At 30.5% G+C, this 17,455-nt stretch overlaps 2 protein-coding genes across 4 annotated transcripts; one reads left to right on the top strand and one right to left on the bottom strand.

The window, feature by feature from the left end:
* The first annotated feature begins 85 nt into the window (after positions 1–85).
* LOC127072565 (centrosomal protein POC5-like) lies at positions 86–2,263 on the top strand. The gene is made up of 6 exons (XM_051013073.1): positions 86–484; positions 555–657; positions 769–1,032; positions 1,252–1,512; positions 1,610–1,809; positions 1,890–2,263. Exons 1-6 carry the CDS (start codon positions 102–104, stop codon positions 2,236–2,238), a joined length of 1,560 nt encoding a protein of 519 aa, XP_050869030.1. The 5' UTR covers positions 86–101; the 3' UTR covers positions 2,239–2,263.
* A 73-nt stretch (positions 2,264–2,336) lies between these two features.
* LOC127072579 (GTP cyclohydrolase 1) lies at positions 2,337–12,773 on the bottom strand. Of its 3 annotated transcripts, none has more exons than XM_051013094.1 (6): positions 12,132–12,773; positions 11,663–11,878; positions 9,421–9,630; positions 6,672–6,837; positions 5,935–6,051; positions 2,337–4,669 (listed from the first exon to the last, which is right to left on the bottom strand). In XM_051013094.1, the coding sequence occupies exons 2-6, from the start codon at positions 11,817–11,819 to the stop codon at positions 4,540–4,542; spliced, it is 780 nt and encodes a 259-aa protein (XP_050869051.1). In that variant the 5' UTR covers positions 11,820–11,878; positions 12,132–12,773; the 3' UTR covers positions 2,337–4,539. The 3 variants fall into 3 exon arrangements, with proteins under 3 accessions (XP_050869051.1, XP_050869050.1, XP_050869052.1); XM_051013093.1 differs by having other exon boundaries at positions 12,111–12,771; XM_051013095.1 differs by lacking the exons at positions 11,663–11,878; positions 12,132–12,773 and adding an exon at positions 9,784–10,117.
* Between the last annotated feature and the right edge of the window lie 4,682 nt (positions 12,774–17,455).

Below are 17,455 nucleotides of genomic sequence, written 5' to 3'. Positions count from 1 at the left end.
ATGTAAAAACAGTAAGTTCTATACTTGTAGAGATATTTAATACATGGTATATGTACGTGTTATACTTTGAAATATGATATAATTTATTTAATAACATAGCTATGTATTCGATCAGTGACGATGGTAAAATATCGAATGATTTGTCTACTAATTCCAAGTCAATAAACAGATTTAATTGCAAATCTAATTACATGAAAATTATAAAACGAGAACGTCTTTCCGGTGGAGCGGATAATAACGATATCAAAGAAAGTGTAGAAAATTCGGTAGAAAATAATAGTGTAGAAGCAACAGCTTCCATAGAACCTACACATACCACAGAACCACCTACAGCTTCCATAGAACCTGTCGTAGAATCAACCATAGAAAATTCTAAAAGCAATCACGAAGAACATTCTAAGCAATACCCTAAACAAAAATCTGATTTAAATGACATTGATTTGCCAAGTGGTCCATGCTGCATTTGTGCATCACATTTAATAAGGTAATTTGAATATTATTCATACTTTCTGTGGGCTCTATACAAAAAAAAATAATAATAACGATAATTACAGCGATAATAAAATCAATGAAATAATTGATTATGCTCATCAAAATCTTCAAGATGCAGGCAAAGCATTAGCAACGTTAGGAGAGAACTTCGAACACGGTTTAAAGGTTGAATCCTGTAGGCATAAAGAAATCAGACATAGAGATATAAATAAAATACTTTTAATTAGGATAAATATTAAGTAAAACGATTTTTTGTTTGTTTGTATATAACAAAAGTTGGCGATCGTCGACGTACTAGGAAGAATTCAACAATGGAGTATCACAGTACAAAATAAATTAGATATTTGCAAAGGAGATATAGAACGTTTACAAGCAGAACTGTTATCACAGATATGTGCAATTAATGATAAGGAGAATAAAATAAGGGAGCTTAATAAACAGATCGCAGATCTTATGGCTGAAATTAATCGACTTAAGCAAGAGCTAGCTGAATGCATGGCTACAAAAAATCGTATTGTACAAGAAAACCATTCGGCACAAGTAAGTTATTATTTTCTATGTTACCATTTCAATAATTATATATATATATATAATATTTTAATCATATTAAATATTATTATAATAATATAAATATCTTTACTGTACACTTTAAATATATTTTACTATAAAACAAAGATGTAAATATATATAATTATACGTAATAGTTGAAATACTACTATATTCATGCTTCATATAAAAATTTATTAATTTATAATAAAGCAAAAACACGTTGCACAAGAAAAAGAGAAACCTCATGAAAAAATAACGGAAGATACCCCAACAGTAAAAAGACCAAGAGAACAGTTAACAGAAAAACCGGTCGAAAAAACGATCGAAAAAACAATCGAAAAAACGATCGAAAAACCATTTGAAAAACCGTTTGAAAAACCGATCGAAAGAATCGCAAAGGTTGAAGAAATGAGGGCTACAAAGATACAATCTCGTGAAAAGGATAAGGAAAGAAAGAGACGTGAAATGGAGGTATATATAAGTCTAAATCATATTTGCAAATTCGTATTAATTCATTTCTATTATATAATAAAATATAATCTCGATATGTTTTATTAATTCAACGCAGATGGAATGTGAGATTGATTGTCTTAAAAAGGAAAATGAAAGACTGATGAAGGAAAAAATTGATTATGAGAATGCTATACAGCGAGCATTATTACGTGGAGTATCGTCTCTTAATGTAGAAGCTTTAAGAGTATTACGTTGTCCTCCAATACCATGTTGTAGTCCTTGTGCTCCTTGTCCACTGTCTTTTATACCTCCGTGGTATAGTTTTTATTATTCGATTCAATTTATTTATTAAATTATTTTTCTATTATTGATATATTTGTTTCTCATGAATTTAGCGAAGAAACTGTTCCATGTCCTACAAAAGTGAAAAGGCCTTGTCCAGCACGTTCAGCGAACAAAGAACATTGTAATAGATGTAGAAATGAAAATGGAAATGGAAATGAAAATGAAAATGGAAAAAGTTGGAAATATGATCAGTGCGATTCTATGATCAAACAACTCTGTGCCAGTTCTTGTTGTCCTTCAGGAAAAAGTCGACAAAATTCCGACAATAGCATGTACTTCCTCTTGCATCAGGGTGACGCCGAAAATGTATGTAGATCAAACGAAAGACCATCTCCACGTCCATGTGGTTCACCGATTATGAAGAAGATCGAAATACCTCCTAGTTCAAGATATAGATAGACTATGATAATATATCATAGACTATGATATTATATAATAATATATTGTCTTATTATTACTGTACAATAATGGAAAGGATTGAGATTGACGAGCGACAATCGATTTAAAATATAAATATAATTTTATATAATATATATATATATATCACCAGAAAAATATTATAAATATTAAACGTTCGTTTTTTTTTCATAAATAATCGATAATATGTCCCTTCTTTTCGATTCTACATCGATTAGAAATAAAATAGACGCTTAAGGTTTACCAAACTTTAATTGGTCGAGTCTTAATAACAACAACATCCAATCTATTATTGCAAGATATTGAAAGATCGATAATTGCGTGCATATATTGTTAAAATTAAAAATTATTTTTTTGTATTTGGCTAGAAAAAAGTTATGAAATTCTACCTTATACATTGAATCGATTTGTGTATTTATCGATCTTACAAATTTTGCAACGATTTATAAAATTAGCTTATATAAATATAAATATATATATATATATATGTATGTATATATATAATATATATATATATTTTTTTCTGCGAATAAAGCAGCCATCGAATTTGTTAATTCTTTTCTATCGAAACTACTATCATCATTGATCAACATTATTATATAAAAATAAATTATGGATAATTTGCATAAAAAATATGACTACGTAAACCGGCTCGGCACCAAATATCCCTTTAATGCTGTTTATAGCTTTTTCATTTTTCCATATGTTTTCAAAGCGATTTTTCTTCACACACGAACAAAAATATACTCGCCATCAATTTTTAATATACATGTTCTTTTTCCTTTCACGCTTTATTTTTTAATGAGTCAAGAGATAAAATGATAATTTTCAGAAAAAATTCATGGAAACTTTGTAGTCACTGCAGAACTCGATAACGATGCATGGCTGAGCATCGTATATCGACTAATGCATTATACAATATTTTGGTCTTTTAAATGTATTATTATTATTATTTCATTATTATTATTATTATTATTATTATTATTATTATTGTTATTAATATTATTATTAGTAGTAGTATTATTATTGTTGTTGTTGTTATTGTTACATTTTCCTAAAGTATATTTAAGAAATATTATGTCAAGATACTATCATGACATTACATGTACTCACATACGATGTCATGACTCTGAATAGCAAAACATTTGATCTTAATGTTTTACAATAATCATACGAATCAATGACATTTACAAGAAATAATATTGCAACATGTACCCTTTCATTATTGTGAATGCGATATATAAGTTAGATTCTCTATCTATTGAAAAAATTATTGTCATTAAGTATTCTTTCAGTTTGTTTGTTTTTTTTCTTTTTTTTTTTTTCAATGATACCGTTGCGTAATTGAAAAAATAAACTACACGTGAAAACAACGAAAATTATGTCGAGTATGCAAATCGTTGATATTATTATTATTATTATTAAAAAAAAGGCATAAAATAAAATTAAAAAAAAAAAAAAAGAAATTAACAAATCAACGATATATAAAATAACTACAAAACGTCGAACAAAAATTTGCTGTACCAGCAGCATATTATCGTTACTAATATGTGTATACATATATATATATATATATATATATATATATATATATATACACACACATATATATATATCAATCTATGTATTATTGTTCTGTTTATTATTCGATTTCGATCAAAATTTCTTTTCTTTTCCTCTCTCTCTCTCTCTCTCTCTCTCTCTCTCTCTCTCTCTCCTCTCTCTCTCTCTCTCTCATTCGTTCATGCATTAATTATTTGCAAATTCGAACGATTAGAAGAAAATATTAGGCTTCTTATTAAACATCTGACAACACAGACCATAAACCATGTTTCTCTTATTCGATCGATTGCAAATGCTATTACAAACATCATATTGTATTTTTTATTTGTCCTTATTTTTTTTTTTTTCGAACACGTTGGGTTTTAAACTCGCGAACTCTCAAATGAATTTCGTTGAGAGAAGAAGAAACCGACATTTTTTTTTGTAAACGTGTCAACGTCATCTTCTTTTTTCTTTTTTTTTTTTTTTCTTGTATGTACATCTTCGATTAAATCTTGAGAATAATATTCCACTTTGGAAGATCTGTTATGTAGATCTTTAGAACGATCATTATTCATCGCAAACGTTTCGATTGAACTTGAGCAAAGAAACTTTGGAAGGAGAGTTTAGAGTTAGCAAAGAAGATATTAAAAAAGAATGCTACGACACCACATAAATAGGAAGACCGATATAATGATCATGAAGGAACGCCAAATAAGAGTTCCCTAAAGATATTCGCGTTTATTTGCTATGGACAAGATTGAGGAATTCCTCGCGAGTCTTTGGATCGTCACGGAAAACGCCGAGCATCGTTGAAGTAACGGTCTTACTATTGATTTTCTGTACGCCTCTCATTACCATGCACATATGCCTGAAATTTAAAAAGACAAAGTTACGTTTTTATCATTATTCGATAATAATTATTATTGTATCATTTTTATCTTTATAGAATACTAATGATAATAATAATATAAAATATATAATATATATATAATATTTAAAAAAATATATTAATAAGTTTATAATTATAAATATCTATTAATAATAATATATCCATAACTCTCTTTTCCTATTTCTTTCCTTTTATAAAAAATATTGAATTTTAGTCTTAATTTCTTGAATATAATTATTTCATTATATTCCAATCGATACGTCACATTATCTCGTTTTTCAAACAAACAATTTCATTAATATTTTTTTCTATTATATCTTTGTTCGTAAAAAAAAAAAAGAGAGAAAAAGAACAAGTTTACACTCTTTTCTTTTTTCTAATCTTCTAACATTACCTAACTAATGTACCGGATGTTGCTCAACCTTCAACTTTTTTCACGAGAGTATAGTAATATATATTAGTCGGTGTATATAAGTGAATCCGGTAATCGCGAATGCATAATTAGAACGATATCGTACGACCGTACAATCGAATGAATACTTTATATAAAGGAAGATATCGGTATATGATTATCGATGAATAATTAAACGTGATCGTACAGATAATTAATCGCTTCCGCACCCTAGAAAAATAAAAAATGAGGAGAAGGCGTATTCAAAGATATTATTAATCTGATAATTAAAAATTGTTGCTTCCATGTAACATCAGTTGGATAAATATTAATAATCTTTACGTAAATATTCTATTAATCGTATAAATATAAATAGGTATTATTATTACTACTAATGTTAATACTATCATCAATAAGCAAAGGTAACGCGTTTAGGTGTACGAGAAGGTATAAAATTCTTTCACGATAATATAAATAATTAGTCCAAGGTTGAACTCGTACGTGAGATTAATCCTTGCGAAAACTATTGCCCAAGCCTCGAGTGCGTTGAAATGGAACCAGAATTAAACATAGAGCGATTCGACCTGGTTCATTTTTTATTACAACTTAACGCTTAGAATCGATTCCGCGTTGTGAAATATTCAAATACAATTAAGTATTTTTATAAAATCCGAAGGTCGAGTTTCAAACATATGACACAACGTGAAAGCTATTCTTATATTCGATAATGAAGAAATAAAAAAGTAATTAGAATAGATCAAAGTTATGTCTGCTTGCATATATATACGTGGGCGTATATGTGTTTACGTGTACATACATATATACATATATACGAGAGATATACAATACATACACTCCTTCGATCACAACGGCCACTCCTGCAGGTTCCACAGCTTTCGTAACTGCTATTGCAATTTGTTTTGTGAGACGTTCCTGAACTTGAAGACGCCTGCTAAAGATTTCTACGATTCTGTGAACAATTGAACGATTGAACAAAATTATATATCATTATCTAATTGCGGCGAAGATAAGAACTAATAAAATAAAATGTGAAGAAGAAGTGCAATCAAAAATTATAGAAAGTTATTTGAAATTTGTTATTGAAATTGAAGCATGATATGATCTTCTAAAATATCTAGCAAAAATAATGATCCCTCGTTGATCGTAAATATTTATTTTAATTAGGATAAACTTCTGTTCGATTGTTTACTCAAGATTGAATTTAATGAGTAAATCAACTACTCGCTCGAGCGATCACCATAACGTGAAAGTATTTACGGTATCTCAACGTGTGTTGTTCGACAATGTTCCAGATCAATAGGGAGGAACATCATTAACCCTTTTAAGATAATTAATCCATTCGAGAGGAGAGAAAAAAGCAAACAAGCAAAAAACATTTATATATAATAATACGTGTTGACGTCTGTCATTGACTAATGTTTATTAAATAACGATGACCTCAAATATCTAGGATATTAGATTCTTAACTTGTATTTTTTTTGTTTTGTTCTTTATCTTTTTCCTATCTTTACTTTTTCTTCTAATTTTTTTTTCTTTTTTTTTAATGTCATTTCTTTTATTTTTATTTACCTGGCTAATTTGCTGAGACCAAGAATCTTCTTACAGGGAAGATAACCGATGGATACTTTTCCATAGAAGGGAACCAAATGATGTTCACACATAGAGAACATTTCTATATCCTTAACTACGACCATCTCGTCGTGATCTTCGTCGAATACGGCATCGTTAATAACATCTGTGAGAAGATAAAAAAGATATAAATTTATTCGTGCATTAAAAGTGTAATATCTTTTTTAAGTAAATTTTTTGTCATTTCTCTCCCTCTCCCCCCCCCCCCCCCCCCCCTTCTCATAAATTTATTTTTCTGAAAGAAAAAGAGAGAACATGTTTCATTCAAAGAATTGAAAGAAAAGATTCTAGTATAAGCGACGTGGGTTAAGGTCCTCGTGTTTCTAGTCTGTGATTTAGCCGATATTGACCTACTTACTGTATAACGTGGGAATCGGTGGTGGTGAATAGGTGTGTCAGTGGTTAGTATGTATTGGGAGGTAGGTAATGGAGGGTGCTCTCTCTCTCCATGGTTTCCACGGCAACCTTAACAAGAAACACCTTCGCAATGACCGACAACGATGGACGTATTCGCCCTCTGTTCAACCAAGTAGAGAATCCCTTTACAAAAGATATCTTGAATAATTGCATTCGGTAATTGTATTAGAAACAATAAAAATCGTTAAGTATTAACAATGGAAGATAACGAAATTCAAACGATCGTATTTTCATTGAAAATCGTTTATATTAATCTCGTTAATATTTACGTGACGTTAATATATTTATTATCGATTTAACAAAATTCAATTACCTTTCTCTTGTTTTCATTTTTTGTTTTACTTTATTTTATTTTATTTTTTTTTTTTAATTCCCTTTTTTGTCATCTTTTTCCTCTTTTCGATGTCAAACGCGAGAACGTGCAATCTCCGATCGACGTCACACGCGTAAAATTCGATTTTAATGAAAAAGGATCGAATGTTTAGGGGAAATTACGCTATCAGAGATGAGATCGAACAAAGACTTTCATATTAAAAAATAATCTAACGTGTCTCTCTCCTTTAATATTTATCAAATCGTAAGAAGATAACTTTAACTTGAGAAGATAACTTATCTTGGGAATGGAACTGGTAGAAGAGCATCCTCGTAAAGATTCATAGAAGAGGTACTCGAATCGTAAAATGAATTAAACTCTCTCTCTCTCTCTCTCAGTATCTATATCTACTCAAGAGAAAGAGAGAGAGAGAGAGAGAGACAGAGAGAGAGAGAGAAGAGAACTTAACTCGATCGATGGCCATACTAATTTGTCTGACGTTTGTTAGGAAAGTGTCGAGTCTCTTTCACCCAATCAAAACATTAATTCGTGAAATCAGTGAAGATAAATTGAAACATTACTTTCTATTAAAAACTTTCTCGAAGAAAATTTTTTTTAAATCTTGACAAAATTTTGTTCATTTACAAAATTACACGAAGTTGTAGGAATCGAACGAGATTATAGGATCAAAGAAAAAAAAATTAAGTTAATTGCAAGTATAAAAGCAAAATGTTTCTTTTTCTTTCTCTCTCTCTCTCTCTCTCTCTTTCTTCCTCTCTTTTTCTTTTTCGCAACTGTAACTACGTCCCTGAAAAGCATTTATATCAAAAGCTTTATGTTCCCTTCTTTCTCCAAGGCGCACTTAGGTACGCGCACCCTCTTTTCTCGTTCTCCCTTTTTCTCCTTCCTCTTTCATCCGACGGGGTAACGTCAGCGAGATAAAGGTAAGAAAAGAAAAGAAAAAGAAATACAATACTTTATTGCAAGATAAAAGTGCACGCTGTTCGATATCTCGTTCTTTTTGTTCTTGTAATGATTCTTGTAAGAAGAGAGAAAGGATTAAGAAAAAAATGGAGAAACCAAAAAAAAAAAGAAAATATGCAAGTCAATCTCTAATCGTTATCATTTCGTTATATGGATGTTGAATATTTCATTTCGTTTCGAGTCCTTCCTTTTATTTTATTCGCTAATAATTATTCAAGCTAAAGAAAAGATAACAGTGTAAAGGAACAGAAAGGAATCTTCTTAAAAAAATATTTTAAATTCCGTTAACCACTTTCACCGAAGTAGATGATGAATGTCAAAGTCGGCCGAGCAGTTGTATCATTTCAGAAGTGAACGTATTTCCAACATTCTTGTTGGCCGTGAATCTAAATGGCGATATGTTTCGTAATGATTTTTAAAATTAAAAAAAAAAGAAGATACTCGGAAGTTAAAACGATTCCTGCAACGATTGCCGATAAACCAGAGATTTCTAATAAGGTACGGAATTCTGTGAACGAATGTTAAGCAATGCATAGTGCATACATACATACATACATACATACATACATACATACATATATACATATATATATATATATATATATATAAAATATCTGATTCTAAGAAAACATCGTTTATCCTTCCTATAATTCTTTGACAGAGGAGCAAAAAAGCATAAGTCATGCGAAATTATTTGTTTTTTAGTGATAAAATTAAAATGCAATATAAAATCCAATATTAGATTTTAATAATGAAAATATTTGATAACATATGCGTGCGTGCGTGCGTGTGTGCGTCTGTCGTTCGATGTGAACTCATGTCAACTTAAAAAAAAAAAATATATATATATACACGATATAAGTAAAATAAGACAATGTTTTTATCAAAATTTCACTTATATATATATTCTTTTGCTCGTTCGCCATAGAATATATTCTATGTTCGTATCATTGAAAAATAAAACGTTTTTCTTACCGTCGAGAGATTGATCATATCCTTTCGTGAAAAAGAGCATCGCTTTGGCTGCTCTTTCTGGTGTCTTTAAAAGTCCTTGCCGATCAGGATCCTCGCCTAGTGAACTTAGAAGTAATCTGTAACTCCTTGACATTTCTGGTAGCAAAGCTTCTCGCGTAGGTGGTCTATGATCCAATTCAAGATCATGATGGAAGGTACAGTTTTCGTGACCTGCAAGCAAAATTTAATGTCGTTGCGTCAGAAATTTATCACGGAACTCCGTCAAAATACATATCACTCTGATAATAATATATTCAAGAGAGCAAGATAAAACGGACAAGAAGCTTGACAATAAATGTTTTTCCAAAACATATTGGATCGTACTTTCTAGGAAGTCATTTGATACTTTCGAGACATTCAATGACATGACCGACATAACAATCGATTAAACGATCGATAAGATGATCGACGCGAGAATCGATTTAATTCATTTATCTAGAGACTCTTGGACAGTTCACTTTGACCAAATGAAAGTATAACGTGTGTGTACGCTTGTACGTGTGCGCGTGTGTGCGTATTGATTTTTGTTATTTGACATTGAAGAAAATTTTAGGTTGATCTTTCACACACTAGAATATAGATTACATCAGAATTAAGATTCGATTTGGTCGGTTGCATTATATCGAAGTATATCGTTGTTTTCTTTATGATTTCGTACGACGAAAGCGTAAAAACGGAACGTGAAATCTGATTGTACACAACCTTCTCTCGATAGTTCCCTTTCTCTAGTCTTACGAAACGACCATCTTCGGATTTTTTTTCAATTGGCAATGTCGTATAAGCGCATAAATATCGGCTCTATATCGCATGTCACGACCTATGACGACGACTCACGGGTTCACAATGACGCTCTTCGATCTACGGGTGGTTAGAACGATTAAATATTGACTTTTTTTTTATCATGGAAAAAATGTTGTCTCATTATATAGGAAAACGATCATTTGCTTTCGTAAGATCAGTTCATTATTTATTTTTCTTTTTTTACATTCTCTTTTATTTTTATTTTTATTTATTCATTTTATTTTATTTTTATTTTATTTTTTTTTTTCTTAACGCTTGTGAATCGAATGTCAACAATTCACTGTCTGCTCGAAGAAAATGCAATTTGTTATTCGAGGTCAAGTTTCGTTTATTTATCAGCGATAAAAGATAAAAAGAATGTAAATCATCTTTCGCGATTAATTGTTGCTTTGTTAATGATTCATTAGAGTCATTGATATATTCGTTCGTTCGATTGAACGATCATAGATCGAAGACGATATATTAAAGTATAAAAATACGAAATAATTATTTTTTATACGTGTAAAGAAACGATGAAGAATTAAAGTAATTCAGAATATTCTTACAATTAGATATCGAAGATACGAGATTGTATCGAGAAACGAATTTAAATTGTTGAATCGAATCGCGAACAGTATTATAAACGAATTATCGATTCGTTCTTATTTCCATGAATACTAGTCATTACTTTCTTATTCCACTAGATCCAGCTTCTTTGATAGATATCATTTGATCGTACTTCATCCACGAGAAATCAATTATCTATAATTATTTAATCGATTATCTTAAACATCGTTTCATCTACGAATAGAAAACAAATTTAATGATAATGTTAAATTGACGTTGTTAGATACTTGGTCTAATCATTTATTAAAGATATAATTATTCTTTAAAGATTTAAAATCGATTAAAGGGATCAAATGATTATAACATTCGGATTGATAATTGTTAAGACCAACGTATAAACTAAAAAAATAATGTAAAAGAGAGAGAGACAAAGAGAAGTCATAGTCACGTTGTTTTCAAAATCGGCTATGAAATTATTATTTAAACATTATATTGCTATTATTTAACAATTGCATAATTTAATACAAATTTCCTTGCATGGAATTGTTCCGTTTAAGAAGAAAAAAACAAGATAGAAAAAAAAAGAAAAAGAAAATAAACATTTCAATCATTTGCACTTTATGATACACAGTTTGAGCGCAATTGAATATTAATTATGGTAATTTAACTGCACGCGCAACAGGTCGAGAAATATCTTTCGATTTACACAGGAAACATTAACGATACAAAAAAGAAAAAAACGACAGATTGAAAAAACAAAAGATTCGATTTCCTCGAGTGTGAAGAGAGAAGGAGGATGATTTTGATTTTAACGTTGACATAAAATCGTTTTAAAAATCCAGGAAAGTAGATATACCTGGCGTTGTCGAGGTTCGAGGTGTTCTTGGCGTTCCAGGAACATCTAAATCTCCTTCCTCGATATTCTTATTCCAAGAAATGGACCTCAGTGGATGGGGTTTCTTCAATTTGATCGACTTCTCATCGGTGATACATTGTTTAGATAATCCATTCATGATCGTTCCTTTATTTTCTTCTTTAGAATTGGGACGAACGTTCTTGCTGGCTGAGTTTTCTTTAGTAAAGAAAAATAAAAGAAGAATATCGGATAGGATCTATCGCAGGACGATGAAGAAATTTTGTTTCGGCCGAAATCCGATTATAAAGAAAATTTGACACTCAGACGTGTCAAAACATAAGGGACAACGCAAAACGAAAATACTATCTTAAAAGTTCTCCATCTAAAAACTTTCTCTAACAATTTCTCGAAAATAATCAGAACTTATCGAAGTTAAGTTAAAACTTACTCTATATACTTTTCAGCTCACCCTTTTAACATCAGTTTACACGCACGAAGTCAAATCAATGGGAGAATCGGAAACGTCAAAATTATCGAAGGGACGAGAAAGGAAGATGTTACTTTCGGAAAGATGTCAAATGAAACGTCAAATCGAAAAGATCTTTTCACGTTAAAATGGTCCGATAAGCGAAATGTAGAAAATAAAAAATTCGAGTTAAAAACACTGTTCTGTGTGTGCGTATTTGTGTCTATGGTATATATGTGTGTGTGTGTGTGTGTGTATTAATAACAAGTGCCGAAAACCGAAAGTGAGAATAAAGATGAAGGAAAATTAGCAGCCGAGTTAAAAACGCAAAGAGGAGAACGATTACGCTCACCGGAGTGATGCGGTGTGACTGAACCGGATGAACGGAATCACGGCGAACGCTAACGTCCCCTGGAACATTCTCTCTCTCTCTCTTTCTCCCTTCTCCTACCCTGCAACTCACTCTTCGCCTTTCTCCCACCTTTGTTTCTCTCCTACTCGTTTTTTCTGACACCTCTCTCTCTCTCTTTCTCTCTCTTTTTCTCTCTTTCTCTCTTTCTCTCTTTCTCCCACCTTTGTTTCCCTCCTACTCTCTTTTTCTAACATTTCTCTCTCTCTCTCTCTCCCTCTCCCTCTATCTCACTCTCTCACTCTCTCACTCTCTCGCTCTCACTCTTTCTTTCTCTTTCGCTTTCTCTTTCTCTCTCTCTCTCTCTCTCTATTTCTTTAGCTCTTTCTCTTTATTTCTTTCTGTCTCTCTCTCTCTCTCTCTCTCTCTTTCTCTCTTTACGTTCCTTTTATCTCTACATTCTCTGCTCTCCACGTTTTCCTCCTCTCCTGGAGATCTCTTCGCAAAAGTCATTGACACCAAGTCAAATACAAGATAAAATATACAAAATCATCTATCGACGTTCTTATCTTTCCATTCTGATCGAAAAATTATAAAAATTGTCTGATTTTTCATTCACTAATCGATATTCAGCTACTCGTTCTGATCTATCGGAAAGAATGATTCAATATTAAAAATTAATATATCTACGGACGAAAATCTTACGTAATCGTCATCTATCGATTATTCATCGTCAGAAAATGATAAATTTTTCCAATTTCTTTTCTTATCTACGATTTTTTCGAGTCTACTTTAATTGAAGAAAAAAAAGAAATGATTTGATTTTAATTCTCAATCATTAAATTGTATATCGTAGAATTTTATAAGAGATTAGAGAGATCATATACAGGAAAATTTTTGACAAATTCTAATCGATCGTTCCTTCGTTCGTTGAAATACATAAAATAAATCATTTGCAACAGAGTTAGCGTCACAGTAAATCCTACCTGAAAAGACCGGTTCGCTCACTTTCCTCTTTTACGAAGGAAAATAAAGGTAAACATTTCCTTATAATCCTAAATCATTATCTTCGAGTCAGTAACGAATTATTGAAAGAGTAGAGCCTATCAACGTTCTTTTTCCTATATACAAATATCATTTCTATTCATAAAAAAAAAATATATATATGTATATATACACAATATACATACATATAATGTTATTTATATAAAAAATTGTGTATAAATAAATTTTTATTTAGCGATTGAAAAATTATAAAAATTGTATCTTATTTATCTTTTATACGTATTATCAAATTTCTTATATTGTTTATCTTTTGCAATAGTTAGATGAAGATTTTACGATATGAAAGAAAAATAAAATACAATAAATATATAAGAAAATAAAAGATAAATAAATATATAAAATAATGTTTGACCGAAATGATTATTTTTCGCAAGATTATTATCGTTTTGAGAAAATATCATCGTTTTCCGAAATGTTACAAAAGTATCCTATTATCGTCTGTTATCATCGATAATTACTCGTTCTAATGATTAAAAGCGTTCGGTCCCTTTCGTCGATAACGAAATTTAGTTCGTCCCTTTCTCTGTTAGACGTCCCAATAATGATATTCTAGGAAGGTCCCATTAGACAAGAAAGATAGTGTGTGCATTGAATAAATTAGAAGCGTTTAGAGGTACGATTTGTTTTTCCCTAGCAAAAATCGTAAAGTTTTTCAAAAATTTAATGAGAAATAAATGAGAGAATAAGTTGAAATCAGATAAAAGTAATTAGATTAGCCTTATCTCTTGTAGTAGCGTATATATATATCGAATAGCAAAAAGGAACAATGAGATATCGAGTGCTCGTCTCCGCATTCATAGTCGCACTACTGAAAGTTGGCCGAGCACGATTGACCTTAGCTACTTACAATCGATAGAGGGTTTGTAAACTCGCACACGTGTTACGAAAAATTCGGTAAGTCAATCTTTTCGGTGTATCAATAATAACATTGTCATTACATTTCTTGATTTCGATATGTATGTACCATGCGTATGCGTATAAATAGAACGATAAGAGGAAGTAAGAGATATTTGAAAAATAAACACGATATATTATTAATCTTTGAATTCTTCTTGTTAAAAATGATGACAATCGTTTGAAAAATTAAATCAGCTAAAGTCTTTAAAAAGAGATTAAGACTATTTATGTATGTCTGTGTACGTATGTATATATCGTAATACATTTTTCACAGAGTATTCAGCATGTTAATAATACCAACTAACGGCGCGACAAGCATGTCGACAAAACGATTAAAAAGAAAAAAAAAAGAAAACATAAAAATGAAAGAAGAATCATCGCGCGAAATACAATGATTCACAAGTAGTCCGAGGTTGATCTCACGCAACTACGTGAACATATTAATAATACATTTGTTGAATGACAAATTACCCACACACGGAATACACCCCGCAATATTTGCTTGAAGCAAGTTTTTTGTTGTTGTTGTATAGCATAACCGGGAGTCCTTCGATAAGAACGACAGAGAAAAGAATTTTTTATGTTATATAAAAGTAACTTTTCGCTTTATAGTAATGACAGACTTAATAGTATGTAATTATCGAATAAACAAGAAAAAAAGAAAAGAAAAAAAAATCGATAAGATTCTATTGGGGTAAAATATTTCTATTTATATAAAACGCTTATTTATTTATTTATTTATTTATTAAAAATAGCATGTGAATAGCATGTGAAAAATATCGTTTCTCGACGACGATAACACAGCTTTCATTTCTTCTTTAATCATAATCCATTTACGTAATTATCTATTGCAATTCGATATATAAATCTTCTAAGTTAATTATTATTCCCCGTTGAAGAACGATATGCGGAGACTATAAAACAACTCGCTTCTTCATTATATAATTCTTTTATAGCTTATTTATATAGAACTTTATGCATGAGATAAAAATTAATATTAACACATTGTTAACACGATCGTACTATGAAATGAATATTTTTGAAAAATATATCAAATATTTCGTATTTATGTAAAAACAATATATATGATAAGAATGAAATTTTTTATTAAAAATTGACGAAACGGAACAATTAATGATAGTAGCATTTTTTCAATGGTCATAAGAAACGTCTATAAAATTTATTTCTTATAAAAATATACCAACCAAAATATACTTTCAATTTTAACGATTTAACAAATGCAAATTTAAAACATTCTGTTTTCCTTTTTTTTTCTTGTTTAAAATTCGACAGAAGAAAAGATTGTAATCTTATATCTCTAACTTTAACTCGACTAGATCCGACTTCGACAAGAAGGGAGAGAAACGATATCGGAAGTAAGATCGAAAGCCTAGATCGAATCTATCGAAAGTAAGATAATTCATAGCTTTCATTTGACTTACATCAAAGAAACGAAGGCGACTCTATCGATGTCACGATTCCCGTGTCACGAGTAAGTATGTAATTCGTTACGTTCACCTGTCATACCTGACTTGGCACGAGGCCAGTTAGTATTGTATATCGCTTTTATTCTCACCCTCAATAGCAAAAACAGTCGTTACCAACGGCCTCGATAAAAGTCACGAGCTATCGATCTCTGAAGTGTCGAGATGTCTCTTTTCTTTGTTTTATTTCGTTTTTTCTTTTTTTTTCAAAAAAAAGTAAATAAATAAAAAAAGATTCAAAAGAATAAATTTTTCAACAACAACCAAATTATATAATATAGAGAACAAATGTATAATATAGGGCGGGTCAAAAGTTGCCAGATGATCTTCGAAAATCAATAATTTTACAAGTTGCAGCTGCTACCCCGTGAATCGAAGTTTTTCATTAGTTGAAAAAAAGAAAAAAGAAGAGAAAAAAGAAAGAAAGAAAAAATAGTCCAAACACATATATCGTTTGATAAGATTTTCGATAAAAATTAGTATCTTTCTAGTATCGTTGAAAAAAAAAATTGCAGATTTTATAGAAAAAATGTTTACCATTCATCATGCTCTTCTCCTTCCGCTTAACCGCATAGGTTTCGCTGTTTCTTTGAATTTTAACGTTCTCCATATTTTCAAGAGATATCTTTTGAAAATCTATAAAAGAAGAAAAAGAAAACTAAGAAGTGATTTACAATACGTTCTTTTCACGACGAAGCGCGCAAACCAACTTGCTTTGGTTTCGGACAAGAGAGTTTATATATCAGAGACGTGTAAAGTTGACTCGCGGAACAAATTGCCCCTTATCCCCCTCTTTTTCTTTTGTTTCTCCTTAGCGGATTCTCGCTCTCTCCCACCACCATACTAACATACTGGTTAGTGTTGTACACAGTTGTTACATATAATATAAAGAATTATTTCTATGTATGTATTGCTCGTTTCAATTATAATATTTGAAAATGTTGAAATATATATATTTTTTTAATATGTTAACTCAACAATTGGGATTAACAGTGAAAGAATCATTTTTTCTTCAACAAAAGATTTACATGTCTCTGTTATATATCACCGTCTAGGAAAAACCTTTGCGAAACGAAACTGTATTCCCCTATATCTTTTCTCTCTCTCTCTCTCTCTCTCTCTCTCTCCGTCTATCTATTTATCTATCTATTTATCTCGTTCTAGGTTCTGTCTCGTGCTAGGTTCTGTCTCGTTCACTTCCGTCTCTCCTTCTCTCTCTTTCTTCTCGCTGACTCGTTCAAAGATTGTACAAAAAATCACCGACTTTAAATCATTTCGGATAAAACAGCAATTCGTTAATCCACTTATTAATTGATTGAATTCTTTGTAACATCGGTCGATTGTTAGTTGTTTCTAAAAATATAATATAATGAAATATTAATAAATATAATTCAAATCATAATGAATAGCTAAAGTTTGAATAGAAATATAACTTATTAAAGTAAGTATATAAATAGTCTGGATATGAATTAACAATGAAAATAGCGGCAAAAACATGAAGTAAGACTTAAAAATGAGTAAAGTAAATTACC

The sequence above is a fragment of the Vespula vulgaris genome, chromosome 2 (assembly GCF_905475345.1).
Source record: "Vespula vulgaris chromosome 2, iyVesVulg1.1, whole genome shotgun sequence".
Lineage (NCBI taxonomy): Eukaryota > Metazoa > Arthropoda > Insecta > Hymenoptera > Vespidae > Vespula > Vespula vulgaris.
This window is presented reverse-complemented; position numbering and strand designations above follow the sequence as displayed.

Coding starts and splice junctions, on each gene's coding strand:
- LOC127072565 (XM_051013073.1), top strand. CDS start 102: ATGTATTCGATCAGTGACGATGGTAAAATATCGAATGATTTGTCTACT. Junction 485..554: donor TGTGCATCACATTTAATAAG/GTAATTTGAATA, acceptor CGATAATTACAG/CGATAATAAAATCAATGAAA. Junction 1,513..1,609: donor GAAAGAGACGTGAAATGGAG/GTATATATAAGT, acceptor AATTCAACGCAG/ATGGAATGTGAGATTGATTG.
- LOC127072579 (XM_051013094.1), bottom strand. CDS start 11,819: ATGAATGGATTATCTAAACAATGTATCACCGATGAGAAGTCGATCAAA. Junction 9,631..11,662: donor TCGAACCTCGACAACGCCAG/GTATATCTACTT, acceptor TTTTGCTTGCAG/GTCACGAAAACTGTACCTTC. Junction 6,838..9,420: donor ATATGATCAATCTCTCGACG/GTAAGAAAAACG, acceptor ATCTTCTCACAG/ATGTTATTAACGATGCCGTA.